Source organism: Triturus cristatus, chromosome 8 (assembly GCF_964204655.1).
Source record: "Triturus cristatus chromosome 8, aTriCri1.1, whole genome shotgun sequence".
NCBI classification, from domain to species: domain Eukaryota; kingdom Metazoa; phylum Chordata; class Amphibia; order Caudata; family Salamandridae; genus Triturus; species Triturus cristatus.
Window position 1 is genome coordinate 1,244,198,235 of NC_140591.1, and position 13,597 is coordinate 1,244,211,831.

The following is a 13,597-nucleotide window of genomic DNA, read 5'->3' on the forward strand; positions in this document are numbered from 1 at the left end:
GCATTACACAAGTAGTAACTTGTGCATTATGTGGTAAGCGCAGCTTAGAGACAATTTCATAAATCCAATGCCCCTCACCATTGTTTTATCAACAGTTTATCCATGAAAGGTAAACCTAAACATGCTATAACAATAGTGGCCATAGTTAGGTGCACTTAAAAAAATAATTGCCTCAAAATAATATGGAATATGAAAAATAGATAATTGGTAACACATGTAACATGGTCCGTCTTGCTATCTTGGGGATCTGGTGGTATTTGCATACCATTCAGCCTTCACCTTTGTGGTTTATGATCGCACCAGAACCCCTCTATGGCAATATTAGACACTGTTATTCTCTCTTGTGCTCTCTATATATATAAATATATATCTATATCTCTGATAGAGACATCTAGTCACACATTCCTCATCTTTGAATTTTCCAGGCGATAGACTAGGTCCGGAATATTTTGCTTCAATCAATATTGCTGCATGCCGGTAGGTTGCATTGGTTGACTCCATGTGCCGTCGGCGTCGTCCGTACCATTGTGACGTTCGCGTCGCCTATATAGACACCACCTCGGTGCACTGACGTCTGTTCTTTTTTCTTTCCATGCCAGCCGGCACAGATCTGTGAAGAGATCTATCCTTTGTCCCTTTTTGACAGGTTTTTTTTAGACCTTTTGCCTCCCACCCCATCGATCCAGGACGGAGACTCCCGATGCAACTGGCCCCGCCAGCCCCATTCTTATCCCTGATGATGCCGATATAACCCTTAGGTTCTAGGTCATTTCCTCAGCCCTATTCTGAAGGACGAGGAATGGAGGAAGATTGGGAGCGGTTGCTGGACCCTTTCCACAACCAGCCTTATCAAGAAATAGACTGGTGTGAAAAATTGGGTGAGGCCGGCAGACTGCATACCTCTCAAGATTCTGTCCTGCTTTCTTCTCCTACCGTGGCTATGGAGGATTGAGCATCATATGCTATGGTCGTGCACAGGGCAGCTGAGGTTGTGGGTCTTTAGCTCCGTTCCGTGGCAGTAAAGACAAATATCTTGATGGAGGTCCTGCAGAAAATCACCTAGGACAGGTGGGTCCTCCAGATAGTCTACTACTCCATCCCTTCTAAACTACCCCTCCCTCCATGCCTCCATAAAACCGGCTGATGGAGAATCACCTGACTTTGCTTTGTGAGGAAGTCATGACTCTTGGCCAAGGGACCCATAGAGAGGGTTCTGGCGCCAGAAGTAGGCTGTAGTTGGTATTCCCGTCGTTTTCTGGTCTGCCCTGGACCCAGGAGACTGGATGGTGTTGTTGGACTTGCAGGACACCTATTTTTACATTTCTGTCCTGCCTGTGCATCTGTGCTACCTGCGGTTTATGGTAGGCCACAAGCACTTTCAGTTCACCATGCTCCCCTTTGGCTTTACCAGCACCCCTTGGATGTTCACCAAAGTGATGGTCGTGGTCACAGCTCATCTGCTCAGGTCAGAGGTGCCAGTCTTCCTCCTATCTTGATGATTTGCTGTTGAAGTCGAGCTTGCCCCAAGCTGATGTCTCCCACCTCCAGACTACAGTAAACCTCATGCATTCGCTGGGGTTCACTATCTACGTGCCAAAGTCACACCTGACTCCCTCTCAGACGCTCCCTTTCTTCAGAGCTGTTCTGGATACAGTGCAGTTTCAGTCCTATCCTACCGAATTGGGAGTCCAGCATAGGATATTCAGGCTATGATTCCAATGTTTCAGTCTCTATCCTGGATTTCAATGAGAATGACTGAGGCTGCTGGGCCTCAAGACGTCCTGTTACTGACGCATGCCGGATGGCATTTACGGGCTCTGCAGTGGGACTTGGAAGTTCTAGGAGGGGCAGCATCAGGGGAAACTCTCTGACATGGTCCAGGTCTTGCAGAAAACTGCACAGGACCTGCAGTAGTTGCTAACCAACCAGAGGCAGACCCCTCCCCCAGCCAGACCACACAGTAGTGACAGATGCGTCACTTCTGGGATGGGGCGGCCATCTGGGAGAGATGGAGATCAGAGGATTCCGGACTCCACATCAACTTGATGGAGCAGTGAGCAATTCACTTGGCATTGAAAGCCTTTCTTCCTTCAATCAAGGGAAAACTGGTTCAAGTGTTTACGGACAAAACTACCGCCATGTGATACTGCAACAAACAGTGTGGGGTTGTGGATTCTTTGTCAAGAGGCCCTGCGTCTTTGGACGTGGATGGAACAGCAGGGTATAACACTTGGTGGTTCAACACCTGGCAGTTATCTAATCGCCAGAGCAGATTAACTAGGCCATCGATGCCTAGCTTATCACAGATTGCATCTCCATCCGGAGATGGCGCATGGTCTCTTTCAGCAGCGGGGAGAGCCTTGGTTAGATCTGTTCCCCTCCACCGAGACCGCGCAATGTCAGCAGTTTTGCGCACTGGAGTATCCAAGGTGCTTTCGCTCGGAAACGCTTTTCGTCTGGAGTGGAGCTCAGGCCTCCTATACGCCTTTCCGCTAATACCACTCCTGTCCAGAGTGCTGTAGAAGATCAGAAGCGACTGCGCCCAAATCATTGTTGTGGCTTCGCACGTAGAGTCTGGTATCCTGAGCTTTTCCAACCGAGCATTGATCCTCTGATCAGTCTGCCCCTTCGTGAGGATCTTCGGTCGAAGCAGCAGGGGAGGGTCCTTCACCTGAACCTGTCAACTCTACACCTTCTTGCTTGGAGTTTGAGCGGCAGACAGTTTATAGAATCCGACCTTCCGCCGAAGTCTGTAATGTTATGTTCGGGGCATATGAGCTGCAGATCACACACTTAGGATAGTAGATCGCCATCTGGTGTTGGGCTCGGATGCTTGCAGGTTGTTGTCTTCGGAAGAAGTCTTTGGTCACGAGATAGGTGACTCCTCCCTTGGACGACAGTGCGCATGGGCATCAACTCCATCGTCAGATTGTTTTTTTCCACCATTGGGTTCGGTTGCAACTTTTCCGCTCCGGTTGGAAATATCAATTCCAAACTTTTCGAAGCGCAAAAACTTCAACAAAACATCGAAGCACCTTCATTCTTGACATCGATTCCGGACGTCGACTCGGGCCGCTGGGCCTATCCACGCCGTGAGGCCTATGGCTCATGGAGAGGACGCCCTTCAAAAAATGCCCCCAGTGTGGAGCAAAATTTCCGCACTGTGACCACCGCAAAGTCTGCAACCTGTGCCTATCACGGACCACGACGAGGCCAGCTGTCCAGCCTGCACATCCTTTCGATCCAAAAAGACCATTAGAGATCGAAGGGCTCGACGACACATCATGACACAGAGACCAGCTCCAGAACCAGTGGACATCTTTAATGAAGGCCCCGATGTCCCCGAAGAAAATTCCGAAGATCCACAAATAATTTCCGAAGCAGACGACTCAGACGACCCCATCACTCCTGGGCAGCGTGTGAGTACTACTGCCCCTGCCCCAACCTTACCGAAACCAAAGGCATTGGTTAAGACTTCGCCTGCTGGCCCCAGTCGCGACCGAAAACACCCTTCAGAAGCCCCACCTCCGGGCTCGTCTCCGAAGAAACATAAGCCTTCCGGTAGCTCGGGACCGAGCAAACCGCAGGTCATTGTCCAACCGGCACCTTCAGCACCGAAGACAAAAGACCACTCGGCACCGGAATCGGCTCCGAAGCCCTTAGCCCCGAAAACACCAAGGCCAACCGACACACCGGCACCGAAGGTTCCCAGGCCCACGGATACACCTTTGGCTCCGAAACCTACATTGGCACCGAAACCATCATTGGTACCGAAACCGGCTAAGGATTCTCATACGCCTCCTAAAGCCAAACATACTACCGATCAGCCAAAACCTCGATCGGAACCCAAAAAATCGGTACCAAAGACTGTTCCTGAAGAACAAGAACTTTTTCATCCAGATCCAATCAATCCAAGGCAGAAAAAGATTTATATCAACCCAAAGACTGGCCATGTCACCGCGGTGCCTTGTAAAAAACGGAAACTGGACACACCACCTGCCCCAGTTCCTGTAAACAGCAAGGACTCCAACATCCCCTATCCCTCCTTCCTCTCCTATACTGCCTCCTATCCCACCCCCTCTGCCTACACCATTACCCTCGCCATCACACACCACCACCACCACAGGATACTGATGATGACCTAGGGGGTGGGGGTGATCCTAATGATCCGTTCATGGGTCTAGACACCTCACCACTGGATGATTGGGCATTCCATTTACCAGATAAGCCTGACCCACAGCCATATCCCTCAAAACCATCACCTCCTGACGATCACCTTGGGTTTGGCCAATTATTAAATAGGGCAGCACTATACCACGGCGTCACAATGCACTCAGACGCACCAGAGGAAGACTTCCTATTAGACCCCGAAGTCTTTAAAGACCCCCGTTCGTGCCAGGGTTCTCAACCCACGGATCGAAAAGAAATATAGGCCTGCCCCTGAAGATCCTAATTACATCAAAGGACAACTCCCTTTGGATTCTTTGGTCGTTTCCAATGCTTGGAAACGCGCCAACTCCCAAACCACAGGGGACACACCACCCCCCGACAAAGAATCCAAACTATTGGAAGCCTCTGGTAAAAGAGTAGCAGCACAAGCCGCTAATCACTGGCGTATTGCCAACACCCAAGCCCTACTAGCACACTATGACAGGGCCCACTACGATCAATTAGAGACTCTCTTACAACATCTGCCAGACCAATATAAAACCCAGGCAAATGATCTCATTCAGGAGGGAAAGCTTATTTCAAATGCAGCAATTAAATGTGCGCTTTACGCCGCAGACACAGCCTCTAGAGCGATTAACACAAGTGTCCTCCTTCGACGACATGCCTGGCTCTGCATTTCAGGCTTTAAGCCAGAGGTACAAACTACCATACTTGGTCAACCATTTAATCAGTAACAACTCTTTGGGCCAGCAGTAGACGCTGCCCTTGAAAAAATGAAGGACACAGACGGCTAAGTCCATGGGGGCATTAGTCTCCCCAACCACGTGGCTCCTTTCGGCGCTCCTTCTATAGAGGAGCCTCCAAAAGTATGGAAGCGGACACCTCCTCTACATTAAAAACTGCCACAAACACATCCCCCAGTAGAGGGTATTTTAGAGGCGGAAACAACAACAAGGGACGAGGTCGAGGCAATAACAACATTTGCACCTCCCCTGCCACAAAACAGTGACTTACCTCCACTCCCCCCAGACCATTCCACTCCGGTCGGGGGGAGATTAAACCAGTTCCTACCTGTCTGGAACACCATCACAACAGACAATTGGGTAAGACAAATTATCCAGTATGGTTACTGCCTGGAACTCACAACTACCCCCCCCCCACACATACCACCCAAACAGCGTTCTATGTCACCAGACCATCTTACGCTCCTCAAACAAGAGGTTCTCATTGCTTCAAAAGCATGCAATAGAACCAGTTCCCTTAGAACATCAGGGTACAGGGGTATACTCACTCTACTTCCTAATCCCCAAAAAGGACGGGGCTCTAAGACCAATACTCGACCTCAGACCCCTAAATCTGTATATCAACTCAGATCATTTCCATATGATCACTCTTCAACAAGTGCTCCCACTACTGCAACAAGGCGATTTCCTTACCACACTAGACCTCAAGGACGCCTACTTCCACATTCCCATACATCCTGCCCACAGGAAGTATTTAAGGTTTGTGGTGGACGGACAACACTACCGGTTTACAGTCCTTCCATTCGGGGTAACAACCGCACCCAGAGTATTCACAAAATGCTTAGCAGTAGTAGTAGCAGCACATCTCAGACTGCAACAAATTCACGTCTTCCCGTATCTAGACGACTGGCTAATAAAAGCCAACTCATTCAACAAGTGTGTTCTACACAGTCACCAAACCATCCAAATCTTACACAACTTGGGATTCACAATAAACTATCCCAAATCTCATCTCCAACCTTCTCACATTCATCAGTATCTAGGAGACGCCATAAACACCTCCACAGCCCTAGCATATCCCAATCCAGCCAGGATAGCCAATATACAAGCTCTTATCGCAAAATTCCAAATCCAACACTCTCTCCCAGCAAGAGTGTTCATGCAACTCATAGGCATGATGGCGCCATGCATCTTCATTGTGCCTTATGCCAGACTTCAAATGCGCCCCTTGCAAGAATGTTTAGCACATCAGTGGAACCAGGCTCACGGACAACTTACAGATCTGGTGTTGGTGGACAGCCGCACACATCGCTCTCTCAAATGGTGGAACATAACAAACCTGTCCAAAGGGCGGCTGTTCCTAGAGCCTCTTCCACAGATAGTGCTGACAACGGACGCATCGCTCACAGGATGGGGAGCCCATCTCCTCGGCCGCACCACTCAGGGCAAATGGACCACTCAACAGAAAATGCTCCATATCAATTACCTGGAACTGCTAGCAGTGTTCCTAGCACTAAAATCATTCCAACCACATCTCCAGAACAAAACTGTCCTCATCCGGACAGACAACATGACAGCCATGTATTACATACAGAAACCAGGAGGCACACATTCTCTCCAGCTGTCCCAGCTCGCACATAACATTTGGAGATGGGCCATTCCCCAGAAAATATACCTACTTGCAGAACACCTTCCAGGGGTTCACAATCAGATTGCCGATCTGTTAAGTCGACAGACTCAACAGATCCACGAATGGGAACTACATCCCCAAGTCCTATTACCCTTTTTCCAACTATGGGGCCAGCCAGACATAGATCTGTTCGCCACACACGAAAACGCAAAATGCCCAACCTTCGCCACCAGGTTTTCCCACCCGGAGTCAAAGGGCAATGCAATATGGATGAACTGGTCAGGCAGATTTGCGTACGCTTTTCCGCCTCTCCCACTCATTCCATTAGTGGTACGCAAGCTCAGAAAACAGTCTCTGAAACTGATCTTAGTAGCTCCCGCATGGGCACGCCAACCGTGGTTCCCAACACTACTGACCCACCCATCTTCCTTGCACTGCGAACAGGTTTTAGTGTCACGGCTGATCCTTTTCAGGGCCCTGATTGTTCAAAGCTCACCAATGTCAGTGCACTTCATGGCTCTGCGCTTCTGGTGTGGAAAGTTGTAAAAGTAACTGACATCAGCACGCCAAGGTTGTGCCTATATATGTGACGTGGACGTCATAACTGTGCGGACAATGCAGACGACGTGACGCTGAGCCAACCGATGCCACCGCAGTGCTGCGCAGGGGTAGTGCTCATGGAGAAATCTTCCGAATCCAGTCTGACGCCTGGGAAATTCAGGTGAGGAATCTGCAGTTAGATCATGTTTCTACCAGGTAAGGCATTACCGAAGGTAAGTAACTTGTGTGTATGTATGTATATGTATATATATATATATATATTCACTGAAAAAACCATAGGTTTCACACATGTTATAGTTAGCGGAAATTTTACTGATAAAAAACCAATGAAATTCCCCCGTTATAGTTAGTGCAGGCAACTATAACTCACGCGACCGCAATCCTCTGCTGATGCTAATACTGTATTTAGACACTTATTTGCCCATGTCTTCTTCCATACATTTTTAGCTATACAAAGACCGCCCTCATCGCCGCCACCGATGACATCCGAGCCCTGATGGACAATGGAGAAACAGCGGCCCTCATCCTCCTAGACCTCTCCGCGGCATTCGACACGGTCTGCCACCGCACCCTAATACGGCGCCTCAGCAACATCGGAATCCAGGACAAGGCGCTGGAATGGATCATCTCCTTCCTCGACGGAAGAACACAGCGAGTCCGCCTACCACCTTACAAGTCAGAGGCCTCCGAAGTCATCTGCGGCGTCCCCCAAGGATCATCCCTGAGCCCCACCCTCTTCAACGTCTACATGAGCCCCCTCGCGGCCATCGTACGCAAACACCACCTCAGCATCATCTCCTACGCCGACGACACCCAGCTGATCCTCTCCCTGACCAACAACCCCGCCGCCGCCAGAGCCAACCTACACGAAGGGATGAAAGAGGTAGCCGAATGGATGACGACCAGCCGCCTGAAACTGAACTCGGACAAGACGGAGGTCCTCATCCTGGGCTCCTCTCCCTCCGCCTGGGACGACTCCTGGTGGCCTCCCGCCCTGGGCACCGCACCCAAACCGACAGACCATGCACGTAACCTGGGCTTCATCCTGGACTCCTCCCTCTCCATGACCAGGCAAGTCAACAGCGTCTCCTCGGCGTGCTTCAACATCCTACGCATGCTACGGAAGATCTTCTGGTGGATCCCCACAGAGACCAGGAAGACCGTCACCCAGGCCCTCGTCACCAGCCGACTGGACTACGGCAACGCCCTCTACGCCGGGACCACCGCCAAGCTCCAGAAGAGACTCCAGCGGATCCAAAACGCCTCAGCCAGACTCATCCTCGACATCCCACGATCCAGCCACATCTCCGGACATCTGAGAGACCTTCACTGGCTCCCCATCAACAAGAGAATCACCTTCCGCCTCCTCACCCACGCACACAAAGCCCTACACGACCAAGGCCCGAGCTACCTCAACAACCGAGTCAACTTCTACGCTCCCAAACGCCACCTCCGATCAGCCAACCACGCCCTCGCCGCCGTCCCCCGCATCCGCAGAGCAACTACAGGAGGAAGGTCCTTCTCCTACCTGGCCGCCAAGACCTGGAACTCCCTCCCGTCCGACCTGCGCCTGACCCAAGACCACCTCTCCTTCAGGAAGAAGCTGAAGACCTGGCTGTTCGAGCAGTAGCGGCACCCCCCCCCCCCCCCAGCGCCTTGAGACCCTACGGGTATGTAGCGCGCTTTACAAGTGTCACTGATTGATTGATTGATTACATATATTACAAATATTTTTTTTTCATAAAGACACATATGTCATCAGCAGAAGATTGCGGTCGCATGAGTTATAGTTGCCTGCACTAACTATAACGGGGGAATTTCATTGGTCTTTATCAGTAAAATTTCCGCTAACTATAACGTGTGAAACCTATGGTTTTTTCAGTGAATTTGCAAGGTTTTTTAAATGCTAATTCCTAACTATAACGTGTGTGAAACCTATGGTTTTTTCAGTGAATTTGTACGGTTTTTTAAATGCTAAGTTACTTTACGCCATTCGTGGCGTGCGCGCCCACTTAACGCAGTTCGTTCCGTGCGCGCGCGGTGCGCTTCGCGCACCGTGCGCGCACAGTGAGCACGCGGTGCGCTTCGCGCACCGCGCGCCCACTTTACGCAGTTAGTGCCGTGCACGCACGGTGGGCACGCGGTGCGCTACGCGCACCGCGTGCCCACGTTACGCTAGATGGGCCATGTACGCACGATGCGCTTCGCGCACCGTGCGCACATGCAGGACATATGATGCACTTCGTTTTGAAAGGTAATATTTTAATTTTTCGTATATGTTATAAGCCATGCACAAATGGTGCCCTTCGGGCACCATTTGCACACGGGGTGGAGAGAGTGTGGATAATTTTTTTTTATTATTATTTTTTTTTTAAATATTTTAGTTTAACTTATCGTTAATAAGCCATGCACAATAGGTGCCCTTCAGGCACCAATTGCACACGGGGTGGGGAGAGTGTGGATAATTTTTTTTTTTTTATAATTTTTTACCGTACGCGTACGGTAAGCGTAATCGGCGAAATTAGCGAAAAAATAAAAATTCCGTTTTTGGCCTTGGGGGATCTTTGGGGACTCCCTCAACATTGCTATGTGTGTGGGAGCTGTCTAAACAGCCCCTTTACATGTTTTTGTGCTTTATATTTTAAACATCACTCTCAGTGCGAGAGAGAAAATGGCGGCCGCCGCTTCTTGGTTTCGGCCGATTCGAATGTTTACTAAGATCTAAGAGCCAATCAGAATCGCGCTCGCGCACGCCACCGTACGCGTACGGTAAGCGTACCGTAAGCGCACCGTAAGCTGGCTCAGATATATATATTGATTTAAAGGCTATTTTCTCAGAATCTACTGAACAGATTTACACCAAACCTACAAAAGGCACTTCCTTGACCTGAGGACTACCTCTCTGCCAAATTTCTAGTAATTCTGTTCAGCCGTTCGGGCTGTAGCCCTGTCTAAAGGTCCTATGGAAAAATGCATGGGAAAAACGTGTTTTGGGACCCCCCTTTTATCTCAGCCCCCGCTTGACGAATCCCCCCGAGACTTTCAGGGTAGGAGCGGAGCGTAGCGCCCCACCTATTTTGAAAAATTCGCGAGGATTCGTCGACCGGCGCCAAAGTTATTCAAAATAGAATGTTGCAGATTTCCTATGGAAACGTGGTCCTAACTATAACTACCTACTGGCGACCGCCAGTAGGTAATATATATATATATATATATTCTAGTAGCGTAAAGCACTAGGTAGTTATAGTTATGTCTGCTTTTCCATAGAACAAGCGTTTTTTGGTTTGCTAATAACTTTTGCTCCGTTTGACGAATCTTCACAAAACTTTCTCAAAATATCCACCTCGGGTCCGCCTTGGAAAGTTTTGTGGTGATCCTTCCAGCGGGACCAAGTTTTTAAATCTCCCACCAAACAGGAATAAACATAGAAGTCTGCTCTCACCCAGAAGGAGATATAAACATACTCCAGACGGCTGGGAGCATACTTCTGTTCTTTTTTCCCTTGCCTACATTCCTGTGGGCAAGGAAACAGAACACATATTGCTCCTCCCCGGCGAGAGCAAGCAGAAAACAGCTGCTTCCTCTGGGTGGGAGCAATGCCGGCTCCCGCACCATGAGGGGAACTAGTTGGGGGTTGTGGAGGCCCTAGGTCTTCCCCCATTGCCCCCAACGTGTTGTTTTTGGGTGCCTCAGGTGGGCACCGACCTATTATAAAGGGAGGCCCTGTGAAATGGGGTCCCTGGGACCAGAGAAGGCTTGGGGAAGGGGCCTTGTGGTCATTTTCCCCTTATTAAATAACATATGACCCTGGGGGATAGGGTCCCAGGGAGCTATTTTAGACTCTGGGCACCGGGCCCTATGCCCCTCTTCCCTTTTTTTTTTAAATTGAATTTGACCCTAGTGGATAGGGTCCCTGGGGCCCAATAAAGCTTGGGGAGGGGCCCCTGCTGTCCTCCCTTTTTTAATGGAATTTTTTCCTGGGATATAGTCTCAAAGGACTATTACAGCTTGGGGCTGCACACACCCTCCCCTACATGTATATATATGTTTTGGCCCCAGGAAATGGGGTTCTCCAGGGCTCGAAGGCCAACCCTACGCCATGTATGCCAAAGGGTCTGCCTGGCTTGGGGTTGGCAGCCTGCCAGAGGGTCTGACTCCAGGCCAGGCTCTGGCCAATCCCTTGCTGTGCATGCCAACGTGGTGTTGGCTGCATGTGGGGGAGGGGGCAGGAGGGTGTTGGCCACAGGGCCTAACTGCAGGCCTGACCCCGCGGCCAACCCTCGCAGCAGAGTTTTTCACCGTGTGCTGCAGAGCTTTAGCTTTTCATATGGTAGCGATATTACTCAACATTAAAAAAACCCTAGCAATTCACTGAAAAAAACAAAGGTTAAAGTAGCGTTATAGATAGGTGAAATGTTAAGTAACAACATAACGTTTTGAGCTCAAAATACTACAGACGTTCACCAGTCAAGTAACTATAACTCGTGCCCCTAGGTAGCTATAACTCACGATTGTGCTATGCACTGCTAATTACCCCACATATTACATTACTCATGACATCTTCTATTACGTCTTTCATAATATCATTGCAATATTTGCAATGAAGTTATTGATGACTGTGCCTGGCGGGGGTGGGAGTCAAAGTTCTCCTAGGGCACGATTTATAGTTACTTGAGATAACTGTAACTGGTGGATTTATGTGGTTTTTCAGAGTTTAAAGCATTACGTTGTTAACGTTACTTTAACCGTTGGCTTTTTCAGGTGTGTGTACACACACACAAACCTGAAAAAGCCAACATGTGTGGGTGGGTGGGTAGGTGGGTATGGGTGGGTAGGTGGATGGATGGATGTTCATATCCTTAATTGATAGTCACTGTGTCCGAATGTGTTAATTTAATCTTGAAATATAACTATAAACCATAGCGAAGTTGAGAGGAATGTTTGATGTGCTTTTTCGCCTGAAAATAACCATTGCTTCTGTAGGGGTTTGAAGTTTTTGCTGTCATGCCAATTGAAAGCAAAAAGTAGATATGCTTGTATGTTTCTAATGTTTGCTCTTTTTTTTTTTTAGGCTTTTGATAATCTGAGCTTGAGTGATCACTTACTTAGAGCCGTGCTGAATCTTCTACGAAGGGAGGTGTCAGAGCATGGACGTCATTTGCAGCAATATTTCAATCTGTTTGTGATGTATGCCAATTTAGGTATGAAATGTTGCACAGAACTTAATTTTCTTTACTGCTTTTTACGGAGTATAAATGTAAGAGACGCTCTATCTCTACTCTCTGTGTTAATTTGTTCAGCAAATAAGTTATCGCTCTGATGCAATTTACTTGAAATGATTTTGCCCCCAAGGTTTTATTGATATTCATAGATTGAACAGAATAATTAGATAGCAAGATTAGGTAGATAAAATAATTTACATTTCTGTATAATGTTTTTAAATATTAATACATTCTTGAATGTGTTCTTGCATGTTTTTTTTAGCATCTGCAATTGACATTTAGACAGATGTTCATGCTGTCAACTAAGTGCTGGCTTTCTTTGGTCTAGGAGCAACATGTTGATATTTCCCGAGGATACATGGTTTATTGCAAATTCTTTGTAGTCTGTAGTTTTTATTTGGTGGTTGGGTTTGCTTGTATTTTCCTGGATACCAATGTTAACTGGCCATGTATCATTCATGTGGGTTGTAAGTATCCTGCCCACTTAATGAATTAAGTATTCCTACCTTACTCCATCACCCACCCTCCGAGACATATGGATATAGAAAACAAAGTGCTTGATGCTTTTTTTAAGGTGCTACAAATATAATTTCTACATAAGGCATTTTATATATAAAGTTTATGATGCTTTTTTCAAAACTGCTGAGAAAATAATTTCAACAAAGTAATTTATGAAGCTAGTATTTTTCTGCAGAGCCCTAAGGTAGTCCTTAAGTGCAGAACGTTCTTATTAATAAAATGCCAAATTGTCCAATTTGAGATAGTCATTATTTCACAACATCTGAAAGAAACACGTTAGAATTACCCCCAGGCGTCAGACTGGATCCGGAAAGTTTTTTCGTAAGCAGTACCTCTGCGCGTCGGAAGGTGGGGTCTGTCGGCTCCGCGTTCATCATTGGCGTCGTAGTCGCCGGAATGACGTCGGGTAGCTACTTAGAGGTCGCCCTCGCGTGCTGATGTCAGTTCTTTCTTTTTCCGCACCAGCCAGCGCAGATCCGGAGAGAGTGGTACCTCCAGACAATTTTGACTGATCTTTTTGAGCGACTATTTTTTGAGTCTACGACTCCTGGTGTACGTATGGATGCCTGGATTCTAGGCTTGCGTTCCTGTACCTGACTAATGTCTGTTACGGATCCGCACCGCGTGTGCCTCTTTTGCCTGGACCTCGACCCCAAGTCATGCTCCGACTGCCGGGCCATGGCTCCGAAGGCTTTGCGGGAGCAGTCCCGAAAGCTTCTTGAGCATCGGCAGTCGGCTCCGTGCCGTTCGAG

At 48.4% G+C, this 13,597-nt stretch overlaps 1 protein-coding gene across 2 annotated transcripts in view; it reads left to right on the plus strand.

Moving 5' to 3' along the window:
* Nucleotides 1–13,597, plus strand: part of USP9X (ubiquitin specific peptidase 9 X-linked) — a 1,605,828-nt gene that overhangs the window by 1,394,300 nt on the left and 197,931 nt on the right. For both annotated transcript variants that reach the window (XM_085622934.1, XM_085622935.1), the window contains exon 38: nt 12,176–12,305. In XM_085622934.1, coding sequence (XP_085479060.1) covers nt 12,176–12,305 — 130 coding nt within the window. The remainder of the gene's footprint in view (nt 1–12,175; nt 12,306–13,597) is intronic.